We start from the raw sequence: 26,333 nt of genomic DNA on the forward strand, positions 1-26,333 counted from the left end.
ATGGGGGGTCCGATTAATAACTCGTCATTCAAGGATACCCCGTTGCTTCCCTTGCATGAAGCATCATAGACTACCCTTAATTTGCTCGTTTCTCGCTCCAATTTAATCACAGCGTGATGGGGGAGCCACACGCCATTTTCTTCTTCATCTTTGGTTTCTATTTTCTTCATGTGGTTTAGCGTCATGTACTCTTCTAGAACTTTGTTGTATTCTTCTAATAGGTGAGGTTTACTTTTAAGTCTGTTCTCTGTAGACTTCCAGCGCTTCAGTGCAATCTCTCGGCTGTTAGATGGAAGAACTGGTGGCTCGTGTTTCATTGGCAGATCTACTATGTAACGTCCGTCTTCGTCTCTAGTGGTAGTTTTCTCATATATTTCTTCTACTTTGATCTCTTCTGCTGTTAGCTTGTGTTTCTCTTCATCCATTGTCTCTAGCTCCCAGAATCTCTTTAGCATATAATTTAACTCGACATTTAAATGCATACTAATGAATGGTTTCTCTTCTCGCTCTCGTTCTATTCCGACTGTGACTTTTCCGGATATTATCCATCCCAAATGGGTTTGTAAAGCAATGGGAGAGCCTGGAACGCCTTTGATCAGACCAGGCTGTATCATCTCGTTGTAAACTTCTACTCCCAATAGAATATCTATAGAACTTGGTTGGTGGTAAGTCGGATCGGCTAGTTGTAAATCTCTTAGATGAACCCAGTTATCGATAGTAAGTTTCTCTGAAGGCATGATGTTTGTGACTCGCTTTACTATGTAAGTTGTTATACTCATTTTCTTTTCAGGATTAAGACGTGATGAAATCTCGATATCAGCAGCAAATCGGATGGGTGTGCTCATCTTATCAAGACCCGATACATTTCCGTTCACGCGCTTTCTCTTAAGGCCCATAGTTTGAGCTGCAGACTCGTTCAGGAAAGACTCTTGAGAACATGGGTCTAACAAGGCTCTTAATACGAATTCTCTTCCTTGGTGGTTCGTCACGTTAATTTGGGCTGTAGATAACAATCCTGTCATGCTTCCTGTTGTTAGATGGGCAACTATCTCTCTCTTATTTCTCGTGTCTTGCTTGGGTTCTTGTTTAGAGTCTTTCTCTCGATTGCATTCTTTGTTTTCTCTCTCTTGTTTTGTTTCTTCTTTGTGCTCTTTCTCTTTGGATTGGTACGTATTGTTGTGCAACAGTGTGTGATGTCTTCTTCCGCACTTTTGACATGAGAACTTGCTTTTACAGAATCGGACAGCATGACCATGGATGAGGCAGTTAAAGCAGAGTTGCTGGTTTTGAATGAACTCTGTTTTCTTTTCAAGTGTAAGCTCTTGGAACTCTTTGCATTGATTCAAGTAATGGTTCTGCTTACAAAATCCACACTTGATGGCTGGTGACACGTGAAATGACTTAGACTCGACAGTGAAGTTATTTTCTCTCTGGGTGCTTCGATAGGTACTCTTCATGTTCATGTTCGTTGTTTGGCTAGGTTGCATCATCTCTAAAACTCGGAATCTCTTTTCTAAGAACTTTTGGAACATGACCATGTTAGGTAACTCTGTGAGGTTCAGATTACTTGCTTCTTCTTCCCACTCTTTATGTGTTTCAGCGTCTAACTTCTCAACAATGATGTATATAATAAGTGTATCCCATGAACTTGTATTAATGTTTTGTACTTTCAACTTGTTAAGACACTCCATAGTTGTATCTAATATCTCTCGAATCGCTTTAGCAGTGCCCGCGTGAATTTTCTTTTGATTCATCAACTTGCTTAAGATTGAATTAATAATGACTCTCTTGTTGTTATACCTGTTCTGTAGCGTGAGCCATGCCAATTCGTAGTTTGTTTCAGTGACAGCTAGATGATCCAATAGTTGGGCAGGTTCTCCAGACAAGTAGCTTTTTAAATAATGCAACTTTTGAACACTGCTCAAGTTCTGTTTGTTGTGAATGAGTGACGTAAACATATCGTAAAACGAAGTCCAATCTTGGTAGTTACCGGTAAACTTCGCTATATCTATTTTCGGTAGCTTCACATCATCACTGTTGGTGCTTGGTGTTGGATTAGTGCTGCTCGTGCACGGCGTAGTACCCTCTAGCATGTCCGTCATCTCTGCTTTCAAATCAATGAACATTTCCTCGCACGCTGAATACACATCTTCTTTGAAATATTCGTATTTCGCTTTGTCTGAAGGTGTTGATATTTTTATCAAGGCTCGATTGTTTGCTACGAACTGACTAAAATAATTTTCTATGGATTCTTTTCGTGTCTTGATGTACCCTCTTGTTAATCTCGCTTTTGGTGTTTTCTTGAAGTTCGCTTGCGCTTTGAGAATTAATTCACAAATATTTTCTTGCTCAGCTATTAATCCCGGTAATTCTTGAGACATTTTGAGATATTATTCTTGAAAATTAGTAAAATTCACAGCGAAATCTTGATTGTTTTGTTTGACGTGAAAATTTTTTCACGTGATTCTATTTCCGAAATCTTATTTTTCCAAATCCATAAAATCCAATCTAGTAAATATAGCTGATTTAAAGCGGCGATTTTTCTGCGTTGACTCGTAGGCTTGTAAATATAACTTATTTATTTTATCTTCTCGAAATCTTGAATTTTAATTTTGTAATTTTGTTGACAATTTTGACGTTTGGTTTCTGAAATTACTTCTAGATGCTGTATATCACTGACCCTTTAGTTTGATTTTAGACTCTACAATACTGTACTTTAAGATCACTTTCGAATGCACTGTCTTTGTCACTTAAGTCACTTCGCTTCTACAGTTCGAAGGACCACTTTGTTTGAATAAGTTGCTACGTTACCAATCATTTATTTTGAAATGTGACAGTTTCTTATATAGATTCTATGATAAACTAGCATTACTTAGTTTGCGTCTGGAACAGCGCCATCTACCAGGAAATTGGGACAACAAACTAAACACGACCCATGCACATACGAATTACTGAAGAGTTAAATCATCTTAGATTGTATATATCCAAGTTATTTTATGTGATGTTAACTTCTATTTATAAGTCAACGATTTGCACTCTAGTCAAATTGTACGCAAATTGTGTCCTGTACAAGGTAGGGGTATTAATACACTGTGGCCCTGCAGGGATTATAGCATGAGAAAAGGTTTCTAGTGTATTGTCACACGAACATTGCTATTTAATACAACGTAGGCGCTGATGTATTTCTTTCAAAACATGGAAATACTGCAAGTCATTTTATGATTCATATATAAACTTTTTCGTAAACTTGTTATCGAGGAAAGTACGCACTTAGTTATGCCAATAGACGTTGAAATCTTTAACTAAGCTGTAAGATTATTCGTTATACTTTACTACCTTGAATAAATCATCCAGTTGTTCAATATTCTTGTCGACCAACTGCAGCACCTGATTCACCTCGAGCACAGAATGATCTTGTCCATTAACCAGATGTAGGTACAAATCAGTCTTAGTATTATCTACAGATCCGTCCTTATTTTCATGCACCCTTAGGTCGTCTATGTTGACTACGGACTCTGCAACTTGTGCTAGTTTTTCTCTGAAAATGTTTATTTTGTCTCTGACTTCTGACGGATGGGAGCGTAGAACGAAACGCACTCTTTGGTCCTCCCGTAACAGGTATATGAATACGTGAGATTCATCTTGTAGGCCACCCGTATCGTTGACAAGCACCTATAAAAAAAGGGTTAGGGTGACTGCTATAGTTAATGAACACTATTAACAAACACAGAACTTATCGTGTAATAGTCCAAGATCCCAGAGCCGCCAGACCTTACTTATTTTCGCATGAATAAAATATATGGGATAAGATTGTGTTAGTATGTACTTTTTAATGTCTGCATACTTGCTATATTGGCCTGACGGACATTTGTCCGGTACAAGGTGCTAAAGATTGGTAAAAATATTACTAACTTTTTCAATATTCTCATGGCTGATTTTTATGTATGTGTTACTGTAAAAGCTCGAAGTACGGTAAAACCTAGGATATACCGGTAAAACCTAGGTTTTACCGATGCCGATCGGTAAAAGCCCGAAACGTTAAATAATTATTGTTCACTTCGGGGTTTTACCGATATGGATTCGGTAAATCCTAGGTTTTGCCACGGCTACCGGTAAATGTTGAATCATGCACTGGTTCTTGACATTATTATATAAAAATCTTGTACGAGTGTAAGGGACGTTACATATAGCGCCATTTAGAGTGATGCTTCGTATTGTTTCGGTTATTTTACTGGTCATGTAAATCTAGTTCTTCCGGTTTTGCTGAAGGTGAGAGTGAACTCTACTCACTGCAAATTCGAACGCCGTGGCCGTGAGCAGGTATGTAAAAGTCCTGGGAGCAGAGTAATGTACAGCGTGTCACATACCCTCTGTAGGCAATATAGGTACCCAGTTGATGCGAATTTTCGAAGAATTTGACTAGGTACCAAGGTTTAGCTTTACCTAGTTTACAGTAAAACCAAATTAGGTAGCTATTAGTAGTTCTCGCCTGTTCAAGCGAGTATGGCTGGGTGATCAAATGATGCCGAGGTGGGATCGCAGGGGAAGAAGCGTGATGGTATCACGTTGCGCCACTCTCCCTATTCCCTGCGAACTTGGCGGGGCCGTTCCGCTGTAGCGGCGTTGGTGGTGCTGCAGAGGAAGAGGAGTGTCGGTGTTACAGTGTACCATTCTCCCTGTCCTCTGCAGCCGAGTTGTGGTTTACGGCAGAACCATGGACCACGTCTGTCGCCGGGCGCTGGGGAGTTTTCTGGCGCCCGTGGCCTCCTTGTGGCGGGCTTAGGGGGGCCCGCTACACTACGCAGGCGCGCCTAGCGTGAAGGGCCTTCCCTTCGGGCATTCGCGAAGAAAAAAACCGACTTCAATGAGGGAGACCGGTGAAAGCACGATTCAAGTTCAAGTTCAAATATACTTTATTCATGTAGGCTTAGCAACAAGCACTTATGAATAGTAAGACAGTATTACATATAATTATTATTGATTTTGGATTTCATACAATGAAATTAAAAAGACAGCATCCTACGCCTAATTATGTAGAAAAGGTGGTAACATGTTTTTTTTTGTCACTGTACCCACCTTGGTACATTTCAGATTTGCCCTATGGTTGACGGGTAAGATACCCGCAATAGGGTATTCGACTGTATTTCAGATAAATTATTTCACACCATGCATGAAATAAAGCACCAGATAATTATTAAAAAAAAAACTAAATAGGATAGAAATATAAAAATGTACCTTGAAAACCTAACTGCTTGACAAACATGCAAAGAGAACAAATTGCCAAACGTGAACTATGCATCGTTGAAGAGTTCCGTTCTGTTCATCATCAGCAGTTCCACTTCATCAAATGTCACTGCTACAAATGTAAATACTTGATTTGTTGATGAAAATACTAAGATCACTATATATATGCCTTTAACATTTGAGGAGTTCCCTCGATTCCTCATGGACCCCATCTTCAGAACTCGAACTTGACAAAAAATTGCCTTGAAAGTCTAATTTGCTTAACAAACACAGCGAAGAGAACAAATTGCCAAACGTGTACTATACATCGTTGAAGAGTTCCATTCTGATCATCATCAGCAGTTCCACTTCATCAAATGTCACTTTTTTAAGTGTAAATGCTCGATTTGTTAAAAAAAATACTAAAATCACTATATGTATGCCTTTCACATTTGAAGAGATCCCTCGATTCCTCATGGACCCCATCGTCAGAACTCGAACTTGACAAAAATTTGTCTTGAAAATCTAATTTACTTAACAAACACAGGGAAGAGGACAAATCGCCAAACGTGTACTATGCGTCGTTGAAGAGTTCCATTCTGATCATCATCAGCAGTTCCACTTCATCAAATGTCACTTTTTTAAATGTAAATGCTTGATTTGTTTAAGAAAATACAAAAATCACTATATGTATGCCTTTCACATTTAAAGAGTTCCCTCGATTACTCATGGATCCCATCATCAGAACTGAGTTTTGACAAAAACGGGACCAATCTGTAGATATATAAATTCAAACAAAAAATAATTTTCAAAATCGGTTCAGAAATGACGGAGTTATGGAGTGACAATCATTAAAAAAAAAAAAAAAAAACAAAAAAAAAAAACACACCCGAATTGATAACCTCCTTCTTTTGAAATCTTGAAGTCGGTTAAAAAGTACATACTAACACTGTATTATCCCATACATTTTATTCATGAGAAAATAAGTAAGGTTTGGCGGCATTGGGATCTTGCTCTATAATAGGTCTGTGCTAACAAATCGGAAAGAAATAAGCCATGAAAAGTCTTATTGTTAAGAGTGACCAATAACTATAGCAGGCACCAAACGCACGCGTATGTAAAGTTAACTTACTTAAACTTGACTTTTCTCATTTATTCAAATATCGTGAAAAAATGTTGTCTATTTTAGATGAAATAAAGCGAGTTAGGAACTTACTTTGAAATCAAAGTATCCTTTCATCCCTTTTTGTGGGTCGAAATTAAGCGAGATAGCTCCCGTCTCCTTGTTGACCAGAAAAGGCGATACTGCCAAGTTCTCCAAACCTTCGGTTAGCGTTTTCTTCACTTCGCCCAGGAGGTAGTAGCCCATTTTAGCATTTTCACCTTCGTCTAGATCAATGGCCTGAAATATTAAATATCGATATAAAAAAGAAAGCTAAAAGCTTTCTATATGAACAGTTTTATAGGTAACCACTGTAATTAGTTACAGTTGGGCAAAAAATGTGCGTCTGGTACGTCAAGCGCATACATCAGTAAAATGTTTGATCACACTTGCTCGGAAAAGATCTTCATGCAGGAAGGACAAAGGCGCGAGTTATAGATGGTGTAAAAAAAAGGTATATTTCCCGAGGGTATAAATGAGTTTTACTTTGAAAAAACCTGGCCTTTATAATTAATTTTTATTGTTTATGTTAAAAAAAAAATTGAATTTTCAATCGTGGCTGAATGCCGGATAGGTCTGTGCCTTCGATGCCTAACCTGTCAAAGAATGACAATATGGCGGAAAATGCTTGAAATGTCACCGTATATGAGAATTATTTCACTGAAAATGTAGTTTTTTCTTCGCAAGTGTGATGAGCAGGGCCCGTACTTTTCATGCCGTTGACAGAAAAATGACGTCACGCACGCTACATAGAGTATGATTCCAATTAGTATTTTCGTAATAATTAATCATTTATCAACCTCTTTAGGTAAGTTATACATATACTTGACAATCAGTACAGAAACGTCTCACTGACTTTCATCTTATTGTCACTCAAATAAATAATAGATTATTTATTTACTAAATAATACATATTTTTGATTTTTAACAGCGTAACAAGCTTTTATTCTCAACAAGTATTTATTTTTCTACCCGTAAGTAAGTTATCTAAATTTGTAGTGTTGTAAAACAACTCCCTGTATGTTAAATTACGTTATTTTTGCGTCAACGTCGTCAAAAGTACGGGCCGTGGTGATGAAAAACATTGTCTAACTCCAGGGGTAAGAATATTGCAAATTCGAGTCTATAATGCATCTAAAAACCTCGTTTGCAAAATACAGGTGTCCATGGGCGGCGGTAATCGCTAACCATCAGGTGATCCGTATGCTCGTTTGCCTCCTCTATCATAAAAAAAAAATCGCTTACCCCCCCCCTCGCTGCACAATGTACTATAAAACAATATATGTAAGTCAAATGGCAAAAATGCATTGCATTGATTGGTTTATTATTCATCCAGCATCCAGTTGGTGCTTTAAATTACGTCCTCCGAAATAACCGTTACGGCTAGACACCGTTGTCTGGCTTGAGGGTTATTGCTTGATTTCTTGATGAAAATACAAAAGTTACTATGTATTTATGCCTTTAAGATTTGAGGAGTTCCCTCGATTCTTCATGGATCCCAACATCAGATAAAGTAATTACATACAGGTAGTCAGGTAATGTTATATGAGTTTTGGATTAGGTAGGTACCTTAACATGCATGAATTCGATGCCGAAGTCAGCCTCCGTGGTGATGCCCCCAGTAAACATCCTGCTGACGAACTTAGGCGCGTTGTCGTTCAAGTCGTTGACAGCGACGTGCACGGTGAGGGTGCTGACGGAGTCCACGTTCGCGCGGTACTCGGGCGCGGCTACGCAGTCCTCTGTAGCTAATACTGTTAGGGTGTAGTTGGATTTCCTCTCGCGGTCCAGCGGGCGTTGTGTGGCCAACCTGTTCAATAGAAAATTTTATTTGGTTTTTTGAACGTCTGACTTAATAGCCAGATACTCCTGCTCAGGGTCTCTTTGGCAATTAAGGCTTTGCTGCTACTTTAATCGTAATTTCCAGTTTAGGTTTTAAAAGATTCAGTCTGAACTGTTACTGCAATAAATGCAAAAAAGACTCATTTTAAATAGAACTCTGATTGCAATAAAATACTGCAATAGGCGCCTTGGATAGAATGCCTGTAATTGCTCAGAGCTCATGTGTAGACAGGATTACGTGATAAACGATGAATGTGCAGGTTTCTAATTCCAATTCAATTAAATATATATTGAGTTAAAAACTACAAAATAGATATAGTCAGCATCAGTAGTAGCGGATGTAACAACGCGCCAAAAGTGTCTGCCACCTTGGACAACTTTTCCAAATAGAGATAAATCTTTACTGTTCGCATTCAAAAGTATCTGGCATAAGTATTTTGAATACAGTTTTTGTGAAGATGTTTGATCAGCTACTTTAGATGCTAACTGTACCTACGAGAAACTTACGTACCTGTGCGTATTCCGGTGAAGTTCGAATTCGCCATCGTCATTCCCCTCCACAATATAATAGCACACCGGTAGCACCGGCTCGTCCCCCCTGTCGATCTCGTCCCTCTCTATGACACTGGGCAAGTACAGTCCCTCCTCGTACATGTTCTCGGTGAGGTTGATGTGCAGGTGTTTGTCGGGGAAGCGCGGCCGGTAGCTGTCGACGTCTTGAACGTAGATCGTCAGGTCGAGGTCGGAGCTCAGCGGCGTGGGGAGACCGAGGTCGTAAGCTTCGATTCTGAGCTGTGAAAATTATATATTGGATAGATACAGTCATAGATTATTGTGGACCATCAAACATAGCCAATAACTGTATATACCGGGTTTTCAACACACTGTTGGGTGCACTACTGTGTGCATGCAGTTTTTACAAAAAATAGAAGATGTAATGAGTTTTACCACTGGAAGAAAATACAAAACGAAATATTTAAATGCAGCAAGGTTAGGTTGCACTATAAGCAATGTTAGTTCAAGCTCCATCTCCTGTTCAGAGGGCAGTAAGTTTGGCGCAAGTTAGTACATATACTCGTAGCGATGCAGCGGGCAGTTAGGCACCGCCCGCGTGCGATTTGTAGTAAGATATGTGACTGCACACTGCACAGGGCTATGAGGCCGCAGCTAACCTGATAGCGCGCGGTGGTGTCCCGGTGCAGCGGGACGGCGGTGCGCAGCGCGCCGCTGGTGGCGTGCACGCTGAAGGCGCGCCAGGCGCCGCCCGCGTGCGATATGTGACTGCACACTGCACAGGGCTATGAGGCCGCAGCTAACCTGATAGCGCGCGGTGGTGTCCCGGTGCAGCGGGACGGCGGTGCGCAGCGCGCCGCTGGTGGCGTGCACGCTGAAGGCGCGCCAGGCGCCGCCCGCGTGCGATATGTGACTGCACACTGCACAGGGCTATGAGGCCGCAGCTAACCTGATAGCGCGCGGTGGTGTCCCGGTGCAGCGGGACGGCGGTGCGCAGCGCGCCGCTGGTGGCGTGCACGCTGAAGGCGCGCCAGGCGCCGCCCGCGTGCGATATGTGACTGCACACTGCACAGGGCTATGAGGCCGCAGCTAACCTGATAGCGCGCGGTGGTGTCCCGGTGCAGCGGGACGGCGGTGCGCAGCGCGCCGCTGGTGGCGTGCACGCTGAAGGCGCGCCAGGCGCCGCCCGCGTGCGATATGTGACTGCACACTGCACAGGGCTATGAGGCCGCAGCTAACCTGATAGCGCGCGGTGGTGTCCCGGTGCAGCGGGACGGCGGTGCGCAGCGCGCCGCTGGTGGCGTGCACGCTGAAGGCGCGCCAGGCGCCGCCCGCGTGCGATATGTGACTGCACACTGCACAGGGCTATGAGGCCGCAGCTAACCTGATAGCGCGCGGTGGTGTCCCGGTGCAGCGGGACGGCGGTGCGCAGCGCGCCGCTGGTGGCGTGCACGCTGAAGGCGCGCCAGGCGCCGCCCGCGTGCGATATGTGACTGCACACTGCACAGGGCTATGAGGCCGCAGCTAACCTGATAGCGCGCGGTGGTGTCCCGGTGCAGCGGGACGGCGGTGCGCAGCGCGCCGCTGGTGGCGTGCACGCTGAAGGCGCGCCAGGCGCCGCCCGCGTGCGATATGTGACTGCACACTGCACAGGGCTATGAGGCCGCAGCTAACCTGATAGCGCGCGGTGGTGTCCCGGTGCAGCGGGACGGCGGTGCGCAGCGCGCCGCTGGTGGCGTGCACGCTGAAGGCGCGCCAGGCGCCGCCCGCGTGCGATATGTGACTGCACACTGCACAGGGCTATGAGGCCGCAGCTAACCTGATAGCGCGCGGTGGTGTCCCGGTGCAGCGGGACGGCGGTGCGCAGCGCGCCGCTGGTGGCGTGCACGCTGAAGGCGCGCCAGGCGCCGCCCGCGTGCGATATGTGACTGCACACTGCACAGGGCTATGAGGCCGCAGCTAACCTGATAGCGCGCGGTGGTGTCCCGGTGCAGCGGGACGGCGGTGCGCAGCGCGCCGCTGGTGGCGTGCACGCTGAAGGCGCGCCAGGCGCCGCCCGCGTGCGATATGTGACTGCACACTGCACAGGGCTATGAGGCCGCAGCTAACCTGATAGCGCGCGGTGGTGTCCCGGTGCAGCGGGACGGCGGTGCGCAGCGCGCCGCTGGTGGCGTGCACGCTGAAGGCGCGCCAGGCGCCGCCCGCGTGCGATATGTGACTGCACACTGCACAGGGCTATGAGGCCGCAGCTAACCTGATAGCGCGCGGTGGTGTCCCGGTGCAGCGGGACGGCGGTGCGCAGCGCGCCGCTGGTGGCGTGCACGCTGAAGGCGCGCCAGGCGCCGCCCGCGTGCGATATGTGACTGCACACTGCACAGGGCTATGAGGCCGCAGCTAACCTGATAGCGCGCGGTGGTGTCCCGGTGCAGCGGGACGGCGGTGCGCAGCGCGCCGCTGGTGGCGTGCACGCTGAAGGCGCGCCAGGCGCCGCCCGCGTGCGATATGTGACTGCACACTGCACAGGGCTATGAGGCCGCAGCTAACCTGATAGCGCGCGGTGGTGTCCCGGTGCAGCGGGACGGCGGTGCGCAGCGCGCCGCTGGTGGCGTGCACGCTGAAGGCGCGCCAGGCGCCGCCCGCGTGCGATATGTGACTGCACACTGCACAGGGCTATGAGGCCGCAGCTAACCTGATAGCGCGCGGTGGTGTCCCGGTGCAGCGGGACGGCGGTGCGCAGCGCGCCGCTGGTGGCGTGCACGCTGAAGGCGCGCCAGGCGCCGCCCGCGTGCGATATGTGACTGCACACTGCACAGGGCTATGAGGCCGCAGCTAACCTGATAGCGCGCGGTGGTGTCCCGGTGCAGCGGGACGGCGGTGCGCAGCGCGCCGCTGGTGGCGTGCACGCTGAAGGCGCGCCAGGCGCCGCCCGCGTGCGATATGTGACTGCACACTGCACAGGGCTATGAGGCCGCAGCTAACCTGATAGCGCGCGGTGGTGTCCCGGTGCAGCGGGACGGCGGTGCGCAGCGCGCCGCTGGTGGCGTGCACGCTGAAGGCGCGCCAGGCGCCGCCCGCGTGCGATATGTGACTGCACACTGCACAGGGCTATGAGGCCGCAGCTAACCTGATAGCGCGCGGTGGTGTCCCGGTGCAGCGGGACGGCGGTGCGCAGCGCGCCGCTGGTGGCGTGCACGCTGAAGGCGCGCCAGGCGCCGCCCGCGTGCGATATGTGACTGCACACTGCACAGGGCTATGAGGCCGCAGCTAACCTGATAGCGCGCGGTGGTGTCCCGGTGCAGCGGGACGGCGGTGCGCAGCGCGCCGCTGGTGGCGTGCACGCTGAAGGCGCGCCAGGCGCCGCCCGCGTGCGATATGTGACTGCACACTGCACAGGGCTATGAGGCCGCAGCTAACCTGATAGCGCGCGGTGGTGTCCCGGTGCAGCGGGACGGCGGTGCGCAGCGCGCCGCTGGTGGCGTGCACGCTGAAGGCGCGCCAGGCGCCGCCCGCGTGCGATATGTGACTGCACACTGCACAGGGCTATGAGGCCGCAGCTAACCTGATAGCGCGCGGTGGTGTCCCGGTGCAGCGGGACGGCGGTGCGCAGCGCGCCGCTGGTGGCGTGCACGCTGAAGGCGCGCCAGGCGCCGCCCGCGTGCGATATGTGACTGCACACTGCACAGGGCTATGAGGCCGCAGCTAACCTGATAGCGCGCGGTGGTGTCCCGGTGCAGCGGGACGGCGGTGCGCAGCGCGCCGCTGGTGGCGTGCACGCTGAAGGCGCGCCAGGCGCCGCCCGCGTGCGATATGTGACTGCACACTGCACAGGGCTATGAGGCCGCAGCTAACCTGATAGCGCGCGGTGGTGTCCCGGTGCAGCGGGACGGCGGTGCGCAGCGCGCCGCTGGTGGCGTGCACGCTGAAGGCGCGCCAGGCGCCGCCCGCGTGCGATATGTGACTGCACACTGCACAGGGCTATGAGGCCGCAGCTAACCTGATAGCGCGCGGTGGTGTCCCGGTGCAGCGGGACGGCGGTGCGCAGCGCGCCGCTGGTGGCGTGCACGCTGAAGGCGCGCCAGGCGCCGCCCGCGTCGCGCCGCACGCGGTAGCGCACCGCGCCGTTCGCGCCGATGTCCGCGTCGATTGCGCGCACCTCCACCACCACCGTGCCGATTGTTGCATTCTAAAATTAATAATTCAAATTAATCGGTGAACATACATAAAAAATGCCACAAAGGAATACAGAACCGTTTTTGAGTGTCAAAAACGTATTCGTTTGTCGAATGAGAAATTATATCTTCGCACCACAGATCTACATATACTTCGCGTGTCTACACCCCGAGGAATCATCGGGGTTGGCCGTCGCTATTGACACGTCTCCGCGTGTCATTTGTTGCAGCCGGACGTCCGTAAAAACTTAAAAAATGCCTTGTTGCGTGATAAGGAACTGCAACACAAAAATTGCAAGCACCCTAAAGCAAGGACATATTTCCTATCACAGCAATGTAATTTTAAAAGTATATGATGCGTAAATACTTTCTTAAACTATTTTTTAAGTATTTCAAGTTGTGATTATAATAATACACCTTAGTAAATATAAATTAACGGTACATAACTATATTTACACTACATTGCCACTGATGCTTTGAGCGTTTGATCTGACGTTGTGTGTAAAGAGACGATGAATATCAGACAAGCGATACAATCGCGCATCGCTTCGACTTCATGGTACAGACCATTTATCATTCGTCTGTCAAATTTAGCAACTAGTGTTGTTCGTTCTACAAAATAATATCAATAATCGATTTTAATCGATATCGAACAGACTAATGTATTAACTTAGTTTAGTATGTTTATACATATCTACCATGTTTCAAAAAGCTTTCATAATTTTAGTTTCCCACATGATCCAGTAGTAAAAGAAAAATGGATTGCAGCCACGGGACGGAAAGACTGGTTCCCGACGAAGGTAAATATAAAAAATACAATACAAATACGTTTATTTCATTACTTTTTACAGCAGTACCAGTAAAATACCAATTTCATTGAAGGGAAAAGTTGCGATTGTTGAAGAAAACGGCATACCCCACTATTGACATACCATGGGCAATGATAATGAAGCGCTTCGTCGTCTTTTAAGCTCTCATAATTTGGGTTGGGTTTAAACCAGATAAACATAATTCTCGGAATGTGATGTCAATAATGGACCTATTAAACATAAAAAGTTTCAATTGCATAGTACTTATACTTAAGATTTTATTGATATCTAAAAAACCCCGATTTCGTCACTGACTCACTCGTTCACTGATGATCATAAAAACTATTTGGCGTGGTTCGCGGGGGAGCGGGGAGTGAGCAAACGAGACCGTAGATATAAAATCTATGAATATGAGCGAGATAGTTGAATCGTAGTGGGGCGGAGGGGTAGCGGTGTCTTTGAATTGGTTTGGATTTCCCATCACTAAATTTCGGCTGTGACGTCACAGTAGGTGGTAACAAGCGTGTTGGCACGCTTGGTTTCAAAACAAATCGTGATATTTGCTTTATCTAGGGTATATGTAGATTTGTGCTTCGCACTCACTTTTCTCTGGCAAGAACATCATCTATGGCGGGCACTCAAACACCAGCGACTATCGATGTAACCGGTGAGAGTTTGTCTCAGGTTGCGTTCACAGGCTTCCATGATTAAGGAAATCTTACCGAAATCACTGTAGTTTTATCTAATTGCGACATACCTCAGGTACTTTAATAGTGACATTTTGCGGCGGGTGCACGAACACGGGCGCGTGGTCGTTGAAGTCGGTGACGCACAACCTCAACTCCCCGCGGACTACATTCGGCGGCGTGCCCAGATCTTTGGCTTCCACGGTCAGAGAGTAGTTCCCGAAGCGATCCTTGAGCGATTGCTTCGCGAACAGCCGGCCTGTGTTGGCGTCTCCGCCGACTTGCTCGAAGCGGAATAGATCTAAGAAAAAAAAACATCCGTCAAATTTAAAATTTCTGATTGTTTATGCGTAAGCACATATGAAGTCTCTACTTAAGGTGGTTCGACTAGGTTACCCAAAGCTTAAACCTCGCTAGATGGCGCCACAATTGCAAATTTTGAGTTTTAATTTTTTTGTGGAGTAGTCTTTGGTATTTCTATACTGTAAATTATGTTTAGCGCACTCTTTAAATAAATATTGAACTATTAAAACAAACATTGAACACTTCATTGTACAAAAACTACCCCTTAATGTCGACAGAATGTTTCTTGACTCTATTTCTAACTATCACTCACACATTCAAACAGTCGTACTGGGATAATTGTAGTAGACAATTTGGCACAGCGTGAGTAGGCTTCAATAGCGTTGCGGTATGTACGTGGAAATACATGCAAGAGGATGTGGGTTCGAGACTCATTATTTTTTTTTTTTGTTATCAGTATTATCAAGTACCTATTATTAATAAATTATTTTATGAGAAATATGAGCGTTTTTCCATAAAAAATTAAAAATCTGATTCTCACACATCATGATATTTTTGGGTTCTTCCAACTCAGAATCACTAGCATAATCAATCCTCGTGCTATAAAAACCCGAAAATTTGTATTGAAATTTTAGTTTTACACTGAAATTTCTTTCACACTAAAATGTGACGTAATGGTATGGATATTTTAGGATATCTTTTTTTAATGCTAAGGTGGAGAAGATTCTAAGTAGAATGAACCTAAGAAAGTCCAAATTTGTAAGTCAGATTTTCCGGTATTTTTTTCAAAAAAAAAACGCTGTTTTCCCTTACTGCCCAGCCTTTAAAAAAATAGGTACTATTTTACAGTAGAATTAAAACTTTTTTTTACGATACATTTAATTAAATTACAGTGAGTTACAAAATTGCATGGCCTTCTATTTATAACCATTATAAAAAGAAATGAGATATTTACCATGTTTGTTTATATTATTGATTTCCCGATATTTTGACACAACTAGAAGTTTCACACAATGCCTAGGGATAGAAAATTATTTATTTATTGTCAATTTCATTCAACGGATCACATCATATCCAATTTATGTGTTTATGTATTGCATTGTTTTCTACCTAGTTGGTTATTAAATTCTGTTACTGCAATAATCTTTATCTACATAAAATATACCAACGAAAGTTTAATAAAGTATATATTATAAAATAGCTAGCGTGGGGACTATAGCCCGAGCCCTCTCGCGCATGAGAGGAGGCCTGTGCCCAGCAGTGGGACGTATATAGGCTGAATTATTATTATTATTATTATATTATAAAATAATAAGTAAAATGAAGTACACAAAATCAGGAATCACATATGACAATATCATTCAAAATCGCCTCCTCTGGCTTTGACACAGGCCCTGAAACGACGAGGCCAGTCATCAATAGCGGCACGCACGGTTGTCATGTCTAATTCCGTCACTGTCTTAACTATGGCCCGCTTGAGGGAGTTAAGATTTGTGTGGGGTTTAGCACAGGCTTTCTCCTCAATAACCTGCTATATGGTATAATCCAGGGGGTTAAGGTCCGGGCTGGAGGACGGCCAGTCTTCGTGGGCAATAAAGTCAATTTTGTTCCTTCGAAACCAGGCTTGAGTTGTTTTTGCCTTATGTGCAGGAGCTGAGTCTTGTTCAAAGATCCATGGCTGGTTTTGATATAGGGTGTGGCTTAAGGGCTTCACTATTGGTTCGAGAACGGTTTCCAGTTTCCGGTTTTCACACCTTTTTCACAGAAATGAATCTGTGTTAGCCCTGAGTATGACACACCCAAAATCATGTTTGGCGGGTGCCCACATTTGTGCAACGCAATAGGGTTGTTTCCATCTACAAATCTTAGGGCATAATTGTATCCCAATAAATTCTTTTGGATTATAAGAACACGTTAAACTACTTTTAGGGGACCTGTAATGACCATATTTTTGTAAATATTGAATTTAAAATATCTTTTGGCACACGTCACGTGACCAAACTCGAAACGTCATTGAAGATTCTGATGACGTCACAACTCTCGGATTGACACTGTTGACAGTTAGGCGATTAACAACAAATGACAAATATCAGTTGACAGTTCGTATCTTCTACGTGTGTATGTATAAACTGTGACGTCACACAATTTTCAAAGAGCGTTTTTGGCGCGAAAGCATCTGTCAAAATATATTTTGTTAATTTAACATATTTAAAGCCGTTTTTAGTATAAAAGCTGAATTTTAAGGCAACTTTTAGTTAATATAGAAAGTAATACAAGCGTTTCAAAAAATTGGAATACGATTCTCTTTTAGGCCCCAATTCATTATAGATACGACGAGATAAGCGTTATGTGTGGTATATAATTATAGCTCACAAATCCACCACATTTTTCGGTAGCATTTGTTTTAACGGGAATAAAGACTATAAAGAGGTTGCAAATCGAGTAACAGAACTTCAGAACAGATATCATTTGATATTTACCAGTCGCTTTTCGGTGAAGGAAAACATCGTGAGGAAACTGGACTAATCCCAACAAGGCTTAGTTTTACCCTCTGGGTTGGAAGGTCAGATGGCAGTGGCTATCGTAAAAACTAGTGCCTACGCCAAATCTTGGGATTAGTTGTCAAAGCGGACCCCAGGCTCCATTGAGCCGTGGCAATATGCTGGGACAACGCTAGGAAGAAAGAAAGAAATCGAGTAACAGAACTTAGTAACCAACTAGGTATAATAGTTATGATGTAAATGTCCATATCAGAAATCAGAAATCAGAAATCGTTTATTGCGAACCATGGTACATAGTTATTACATTTAAATTATAGAAACACATGGCACCCTGAAAAGGGTATTGCAAGTATTCTTATAGCTAGCTAGGACTAAAGTTATTATTAAATATAGTAGTACCCATTTATGAACATTATTTTTAAATACACATAAGTATAATATATTATAATTATTATTTTACTTAACCTATGGAGGAGATCAAAGTTAGTTTGTTTTTATATTTATGTTATATATACCTACTAAGTACTACTTATAATTAATATTTCTTATTATATAAAATTATCTCCCATAAATTCTTGGGTAGAGTAATATGCTTTCTCTATTAAAAAGGATTTTAGTTTTGATATGAATGGGTTTAATTGTTTTATGTTTCTTATTGTGTTGGGCAGTTTGTTGTACACTTGTATTGCCCTGAAATACGGGCCTTTTTTGTACATTTCTAAGATTGGTTCCGGGGGGATGAGTTTATTATTTCGGCGTGCGCTTTTACAGTATTTAAATAGTTCGGTATTTTTTCTGACAAAAATTGAGATTTCTAATATGTATAGGCCGGGTAGAGTCAAGATTTTAAGGCTTGTGAAATATGGTTTGCAGCTGTCTGTTTGTTGTATGTTTGTTAATATACGGACACATTTTTTTTGAGCTATAAGTAGATCGTGTGTATCATTGCTATGGCCCCATAAGATAATGCCATAGCGTAACCAGGCTTGAGCGTAGGAATGGTATGTAGACAAGGCGCACTCAGTATTGGTGTTCGACTTTAAAAGGTACAATGCAAAAAGGAAGGAAGAAAATTTGGATTTTATTTTGGATATATGTTTTTTCCAGTCAAGGTGGCAGTCTATAGTGATTCCTAATAGGGTGCATTCAGACTCTTCTTGTATGCTTAGATCACGCAACAGTGGCGTCAAATCGGTAGGTCTTTTTTGATAGGGTCTATCATATCATGTTGGAGTCATATTATATTAGCCAACTAATTATTCAAGATCAATACACTTAGCTCCCTTAGGTATTCGCCTAAGTACAATCTCGGGCAAAATTGAGTTTTATAAAAATGAACTAGTTTCTAGGTCATATTTTCTATGAATTGGTCATTTTTGTAGACTCCAATTACAGTTACACTTTTCCTGGTTTTTCGCGGACCAGAATATCGATGATTTTTGTAACTTGATTTAGACGTTGCTATCATTTTCAATCCAAAAACACATAAAATCACAATTCAGAACATGCGGCAGCGTTGTTTTCTATCAAGTACGTCAAGCACCAGGGCGGCTACCGGGAAAATCGAAATTCGTCAATTTCGGGCATTTTTCTCTGTCACTCTAATTACGTCTTAGTGAGAGTAAAAGAGAAAGATCCCCGCAATTTGCGAATTTAGGTTTTCGCGGTAGGCCCCCAGGTCCTGTCAAGTTTCAGCAGTGTTGCCAGGCGAGCGGAAGAGAATTATCGTACTTGAGTGTCAATATTATTGTACCGTTGAAAACAATATCGTACGCCAATCAAAAAGGCAGCCCCTAAAAATGTCTAGCAAAATAAGCTTAAATTTCCAATTAATAATAAAAAAAAAACAATTTTCGTCTAAATTGCGCAAAAAATCTGTTTATGTTTGTGTATTTTTGGGATAGACTCAAACGGTATACAGGAAATTGAGACATTTTAAACTTTAAACTTACACCAAGGAGCCGAACACCCAAAATATACTAATTTTAGCCTATTTCTGAGAGAAAGTGTCATATTTTGCTTCAAATTACTAGACTTTTAAGGTGGCATCATCCAAGGGCTGAAATTATAGTACTTTAGTGTACGATAATGCTCTTTGGAACATTATGTTATACCGGGGCCCAAATTATCGTACATGTACGACAATTATCGTACGCCTGGTCACACTGAGTGTCAGTGTCGACAGAGTCAGCTAAAAACGCGTCAAACATCGCAACGTCGCGCCGATGGCCGTCCGAAGCATGGAGTGGCAACGCCGCAATGTATTTGTACACGACATTTGTCACACACACATGAGTAAAATTTATAAAAATATCACGTTGATTATTGCATGATTTCTGTATGAAACAAAGTTTTTCTATTAATTTAGCGCAAATGAATATTCGAAGGTAGATAGATGCGCAACTATTTATGTAATAATATTGTGTAATTAATTAATAAATAGCGATTGTTTTTTGTATGAAAATCGAACCACCTTAAGTGTTGTTAGAGGGATATGGAAGAAGTAACAAACAATATTTCCGATGACTCTAAATATCTTGGCTGGTTTTTTTTATTTTATTAAAAGCAAACTGAAAAAATTCACCGCCTCCGGCAAGACTTGACCTTGCTTTTAATCAAGCAGATACGTCTGCAAGCGATTTTAATTTTTTTATATTATTTTAGATAAATTATTGTCTGCGACTATGGGCTCGCGGTGCTTGTGGGACTATGGGGGGAGTGCTGTATGTTACCGTATACCTTCCCGCCAACGAGCCTGAACTGGACGCGGCCGTTGGGCGAGGCGTTGTCGTCGGCGTCGGTGGCCGACACGGCCACTATGGGCTCGCGGTGCTTGTGGAACTATGGGGGAGTGCTGTATGTTACCGTATACCTTCCCGCCAACGAGCCTGAACTGGACGCGGCCGTTGGGCGAGGCGTTGTCGTCGGCGTCGGTGGCCGACACGGCCACTATGGGCTCGCGGTGCTTGTGGAACTATGGGGGAGTGCTGTATGTTACCGTATCCCTTCCCGCCGACGAGCTTGAACTGGACGCGGCCGTTGGGCGAGGCGTTGTCGTCGGCGTCGGTGGCCGACACGGCCACTATGGGCTCGCGGTGCTTGTGGAACTCGCTGATGGTAACGCAGTCGGGTGGTAGCTGAAGTATGGGCGGGTTGTCGTTCACGTCTTCTATGTGAACTCTAAAACAACACCGCAAGACATAACGAACGAAGCAATTGCTTTAGGTTAGTAGTTTTTTTAATAATGTTACTCTCGGTACCCTAAATTAATTGCTGTTTGACCCCAACCGGACTTAATATCCCCAGGTTCAGAACAAATGCTGTAGTTTGAGTAGACATAAAATATCTGTTTATAATATTGTAACTAATTATATTAAAATAGAGCGAAAATCGTACGTCCTTGTAAACGAAAACAACGGAATCGTGTATTTTTTCAACTCTTTTCTGTTTTTGCACGCTTTAGATACGTATATAACTTTTGATTGAACCATCCCCACCTACTGGTGACAAATTTGTATGTTTAAGCCTCGTTTAAGCGACAAGCGTAAGCGCCCAAGCGCGCGAAACCATAAGCAAGTAATAAATACTTACACAATCTGCTTGAAGGCGTTCCTGCTCTCCCCGCTAAGGTACCCGAATTGGTAGTTGTCCCACGCTTCGACTACTAAAGTGTAGGAAGCACGCGTCTCGCGATCCAGCCAGTCCGATACAGTTACTGCACCAGTTTCGGCGTTTATCAAGAACTTGCCCTGTGTTAAAGAAATATACTGGCTAGTTGTAGAAATGCAAAATATAGTGATATAAGAAAAAGTCACAGTCACGGTCAGAGGAGAGAGTCACAGGTCAGATTTTATGACAAATTTGACGGTAGCACTGTACCGTATAGCTTACCTAGGTAGACATACGAACAAGTAGGTAGGTAAGCTTGCCGTGCTCGCCCGAGTCGGCGACCCGCGCCACTATGGTAGCGATGGTGATGCCGGGCTCCACGTCCCGCTCGCGGCCGTCACTGTACCGCTCTAGTAATAAGAGTAATTGTTGTCTAGCAGGCATCACATACCTGTGTAGACAAGCGATCCAGTAGGTAGGTAAGCTTGCCGTACTCGCCCGAGTCGGCGTCGCGCGCCACGATGTTGGCGATGGTGGTGCCGGGTTCGACGTCTTCCCGCACTCGATACTCGAAGTTGCCGCTCTCGAAATACGGGTTGTTATCGTTCTCGTCTAGTACCTGACAAGATATGACATATGAATGAATTCCTGAATGAAAACATGGAAGACTAGGACATATATATTTGGAACTAACGAGAAAACCTATAAATAAACTAAAAAGCATTACAGACATTTGTAAATCATCAAATCATTTATTGCATCATCATAGCATCACAGCCGAGCCGTCCGCTGCTAGACATAGGCCTGTTATTAGGTGTTTACGCTAGAAGAGTTAACCTTTCACTTCCCATCGACGCGTCAGTAAAAAACAAAGTTCAATTCTACATTAAAACTTTTAAATATTTTTTTGGTTGGCTACTTTAGACCTTTGAGAGTTGAGGGGTACCAATTTAATTTCGAAAAATTTAACATACCTGTACGAATAAGTCGACGACGGCGTAGCGCGGCGGCTGCCCGTTGTCGACCGCCTTGACTGTCAGATTGATCCACGGCTGCTGCTCGTGGTCGATCTTGTTCGCCACCACTATCTCACCCGTCGAGCTTTCCATGTGGATCAGGTTTAATAGTTTCTCGGGGCCTGGAAACAAATGTTTTTAGATCCGCCATGTTTTTATTACTGTTATGCCCGGTAAATGCATACTTTCAAATGTGCCTAAAACAGTGACTTTATTGTACGGTCGTCAGTCAAAATACACTCTGGATCTAAGGATGTTAAATTGCACATCAGACCGTCTAGCAAGAGTTGCGTCCTCGGGCGCGACTCCGTTCACGGGACTTCGAGTATTTATTCGCGCGCGAGAACGCAACTCATGCTAGACGGTCTGATGTGCAGTTTAACATACTTAGATCCAGAGTGATATTTATGTTGGTGAATTTGAGTAACAAACATCAGCTATGGGTATGGAGGTCTAGAAGTAAGACTTCTTGAAGGTAGGGCTGTTGTCAGTCTTATCGGCGATTAAAGGTAAGCGTACCTTCACCTCTTCGATATTTTTTAGATAGGACCGTTAGAAATTACTCTTAACGAAGTAAGTCATCGTGTAATTCTTACCCGCATCTTCAGCAACGACGGTCACTATATTGGCTCTGATCTTAGAGTTTGCAATTATGGAAGTCCTGTAGTAGGGCTTCCTGAACTTAGGATTGTATTCTCGTCTGCGACTAAAGGTACTCTCGATCTTATTTTGCTACCACTTTTAAAAAGCTACTTAGTTCTATAAATTACCTTCGACGTAGTAAGTCATAGTGCGATTCTTATCCGCATCATCAGCGATTACGGTCACGATATTGGCTCCGTTCTTAGAGTTCTCAGCTATGGAGGTCCGGTAGTAGGGCTTCCGGAACTTGGGGTTGTTGTCGTTTTCGTCGGCGACGACGATGGTGAGCGTAGCTGACGCGGTTTGCCGAGGCCCAGCTACTGCTGCCATGTCTTCTACCGTAATTATTAGCTTGATGGTTTCTACTTTTTCTCTGTCTAGTAATCTGCAAAAGTTAATTTAGGGCAAAATTATATATAAACCGCACAGTTTCCGTAGAAATTGTTGCTGGGATGCTCACTTTTATATTAACCTATTTACACTTAGGTGGTCTATCTCATGTATCATGATATATACACGGTGCTCACGAGGAACCCGAAAGATTTTAACCACGTACTTCTGAGGCCAAAAGAAGGAAAAAATGTTATGAGTTTCAGTAAATTTTGCAAAAAAATTTTTTTTTTGTTTTTTTTTTTTCACATTTTAAACGTATTTGTACATAAAAAGTTAATGTTATGGTAAAACTGGCACTGAAAATAATTTTTACGATTTTTTTTTGTAAAAACTAGTTCTTGCAAAGGTTACTTGTCACTTTTTGACATCTATCAATAAGGATATTTAGACTACGCCCTATAGGGACCGTGCGCGTTGGAGGGTCTGCCATCTTGTGGTCTGAATCGGAACCATAAACAGACACATTTACACGTCAAGTGTTTTCTTGTGCATAGTAGGTTCTGCCATCTTGTGGGCTACATCGGAACAAAAAACATCACATTTACGCCTCGCGCCAAAAATCTGACGGCTCCTGTGCTGCCTCCTATAGTTCATGCACGCTCCCTATAATGGCATCATTGCGATCAAAAAGGCGTTTTGCACTAAGTTACGATAAGAAGATGTTTTTTTTTTCATTGGTATTAACTCTGAAACTAGGCGAAATCCAGAACAGTTTATATGACATTTTAGTCTCTAAATGTGATCAGTAAAACTCTGTCAAAAACTTTCGGTTTCCTCATGTAGCACCGTGTATATAGGTTTCGAATAGTAAGGTGAGTTCACTTACCTAATGACACGTCATGTATAGAATTTTTATTTACACACTTTTTTACGTGAGTAATTTCAATCATCATTCATGGGTACCTTTTCTACAGAAGTATAGAATTTAACATACCTGACAACCCTAAGCGTCCCGTCGACAGCGTTCAAGTCCCAGAGGGCGATGTAGTCGTACTCCGCGAGCGGCACAAGCACGCCGTCCTCGTCCCGCGCGATACTGGCGTCCTTGTCTATTGCGAAACGTAGGACTGGCTGCGAGTCTGGGTCGTGGGCTTGTGCGCGGTATACTAGGGTTCCCACCTGTTACAATTTATTGTAACAATACAATTTATTCAAAAATAAACTATTCCATCAAGTTGTCGACGACTACAGTAAAGGGTTTTTCAAGAAACCATTTAAGGATATGAAGCACGAAGCATTCTTATTTTGAAGATAAAGAAGCTATTTTTTAAAGCAACGAATAATTTTAATGCACCCAGTAGTTAGTATTTTCTTTCATTTTAACAAAATATTTGAAATAAACTAAAACGAATAACATAACTTATTGCTGTGAATTAAACAAACATATTCGCATACCTCTGCTATGCTGTTTGTCTATTTTATTACCGTCCTTGTTTCCACCTGGGGAAGTGCCTATCGCGAAAAGAACCTATGGCTTACCTGCGTGTTTTCTTTTACGCTGATTGTGCCCGGCTCAGCGAACACAGGTGGTTTGTTATTGACGTCCACTATGGTGATATTGACAAGCACCGCTGCGCTTAGTTGCTGTTCACCGATACCGCCGTCCAGCGCCACCTAACATGGAGAAAATTTGACATATGTTATTATATATTGTTGAAATAGTTTGGGCGTTTATGTTTTATGCTTAGATTTACATTTCAGAAGTTATTTTTCGACGAAGTTTCGCCTTTTCCGGAACGACGCCCGAATGCGTATCGATGATAATATCGAGGGAAAATGGTAAACTTTTCGCCTCTTTAATTACTTATGTATAACTCTTCAAGTGGCATATGTCGTTTTTGAGTTATTGGAAATTTGATTTTATTTCAATTAATCAAATTTGAAAGTCAATGACACAATCGGTCGGGAGTCGATCGCCTACCACTCCAAGGATTAATTAAATCGATTTTCAAAAAACTGTACTGTTGCCCACCGACACGACACCTGAGCGCAAGGCGATGACAAACCATCGAAGATTATAGTCTATTGCTATAAGCATAAGGCATAAGATTGAAATCTACTTACCATAGTAAGCGTGTACCGGTCGCTCTTCGGGCTGGTCTTGTCGGGGTCGAGCGACACTTCTCCCAACCCTGAGTCAACAACGAACAATCGAAGACTACACTCTATTGCTATCAACATAAGATCGAAATTTACTCACGATGGTAAGCGTATACCGGTTGCTCTTCGGGTTGGTTTTGTCGGGGTCCAGTGACGAGCCGTTGGCGACGGACACGACGCCGGAGCGGGAGTCGATGACGAATTTGTCGCTCGCGCCGCGCTGTATGCGGTACACGACGCGGTTGTTAGGGGACGAACCGTCACCGTCGCGAGCTTTCACCTGACATTCAAAACATAACTTATAGCAAAGAGAATTGATTGCAATAGAGAGGTAAAGTCAAAGAAAAAGAAATAGGTCACTGAATTATCAAACGTCAACTTTTGACAATCAGAGTCGAGTCACCGCAAAATTTATGGAGCTTTTCAGCGCCATCTCGTTAACCTGTCAAAGTCGAAGCACGAAATTGAAATCTTTGCTTATAACACGGCTCAGGGTGATAAGTACGTTAAATACTAGTAGTGATATGTGTGCCAAATTTCATAGAAACCGTGCGCCCGTTTTTGCGTGAATGAGTAACAAAGATACATTAGTGGTCTGTGCAAGTGTGCAAAGATACAACTTTCACACTTATAATATTAGTAGGATAACTAATTCACATATTGCTATTGTTCATATTGATTTGTCTTTCACCTGTTAGTGTTTTATCCTTTCGCATTTTCTCAAAGGTTAGCTGGAAGAGATCCCTTTTACGGATAATTTCGCCTTTGTACATATTTTTTTTGTTTTGTTTTGTCTGTTTGATGTTAACCTGTTTATGTGCAATAAAGTGACATACATACATAACTATTTTAGACACATTTTCTCGCAAAGGGCACTCATTATTAGGACACAAAGGAATTTGTTTAATTAACCAATCTGAAAGATAATAAACAATGTTGCATATTTACTTACCTCTAAAACGCTAGTTCCTCCAGGCATGTCTTCAGGTATTGAGCGCTTGTACATCATCTGCTGGAACGTAGGCGCATGGTCATTGACGTCCTGTACGTATATCGTGACCGGTACAGTCGAGGACAGCGGTGGCACTCCGAAATCGCGCGCTCGGACCTGAAAGAGGCGTATTCTATGGCAGTGACAGTAGGAAATATAAAAGGGCATGTCTTCGTGTATAACTTCTCTTTTGGTAAATAGTAAATACAATCCGATTCTGATTTCCATTTACTTTACTCATAAAAAGGTACACTCTTAGGGCTAGAAAAATCAGGGAGTTTGATAGAAAGTAATAGACCCTGCTAGGGTCCATATAGCACTGTTACTGCTATGCTGGTACTAATTGTAGAAGAGGTTTATAGTCTAAGAAAAAT

At 43.7% G+C, this 26,333-nt stretch overlaps 1 protein-coding gene across 1 annotated transcript in view; it reads right to left on the reverse strand.

Annotated features, from left to right (window-relative positions):
* The window catches only part of LOC133534637 (cadherin-23), a 43,085-nt gene that overhangs the window by 4,892 nt on the left and 11,860 nt on the right, over positions 1-26,333 (reverse strand). The window contains exons 11-25 of the mRNA XM_061873851.1: positions 25,921-26,076; positions 25,069-25,248; positions 24,348-24,482; positions 23,803-23,987; positions 22,604-22,860; positions 21,792-21,955; positions 21,269-21,436; positions 20,800-20,957; positions 20,207-20,388; positions 14,476-14,705; positions 12,735-12,923; positions 8,739-9,019; positions 7,955-8,195; positions 6,440-6,625; positions 3,337-3,672 (exon numbers count right to left, since the gene is read on the reverse strand). Of these exons, the coding sequence (XP_061729835.1) occupies positions 3,337-3,672; positions 6,440-6,625; positions 7,955-8,195; positions 8,739-9,019; positions 12,735-12,923; positions 14,476-14,705; positions 20,207-20,388; positions 20,800-20,957; positions 21,269-21,436; positions 21,792-21,955; positions 22,604-22,860; positions 23,803-23,987; positions 24,348-24,482; positions 25,069-25,248; positions 25,921-26,076 (3,048 nt within the window). The remainder of the gene's footprint in view (positions 1-3,336; positions 3,673-6,439; positions 6,626-7,954; positions 8,196-8,738; positions 9,020-12,734; positions 12,924-14,475; positions 14,706-20,206; positions 20,389-20,799; positions 20,958-21,268; positions 21,437-21,791; positions 21,956-22,603; positions 22,861-23,802; positions 23,988-24,347; positions 24,483-25,068; positions 25,249-25,920; positions 26,077-26,333) is intronic.

The sequence above is a fragment of the Cydia pomonella genome, chromosome 2, assembly GCF_033807575.1.
Source record: "Cydia pomonella isolate Wapato2018A chromosome 2, ilCydPomo1, whole genome shotgun sequence".
Classification (NCBI taxonomy): Eukaryota; Metazoa; Arthropoda; class Insecta; order Lepidoptera; family Tortricidae; genus Cydia; species Cydia pomonella.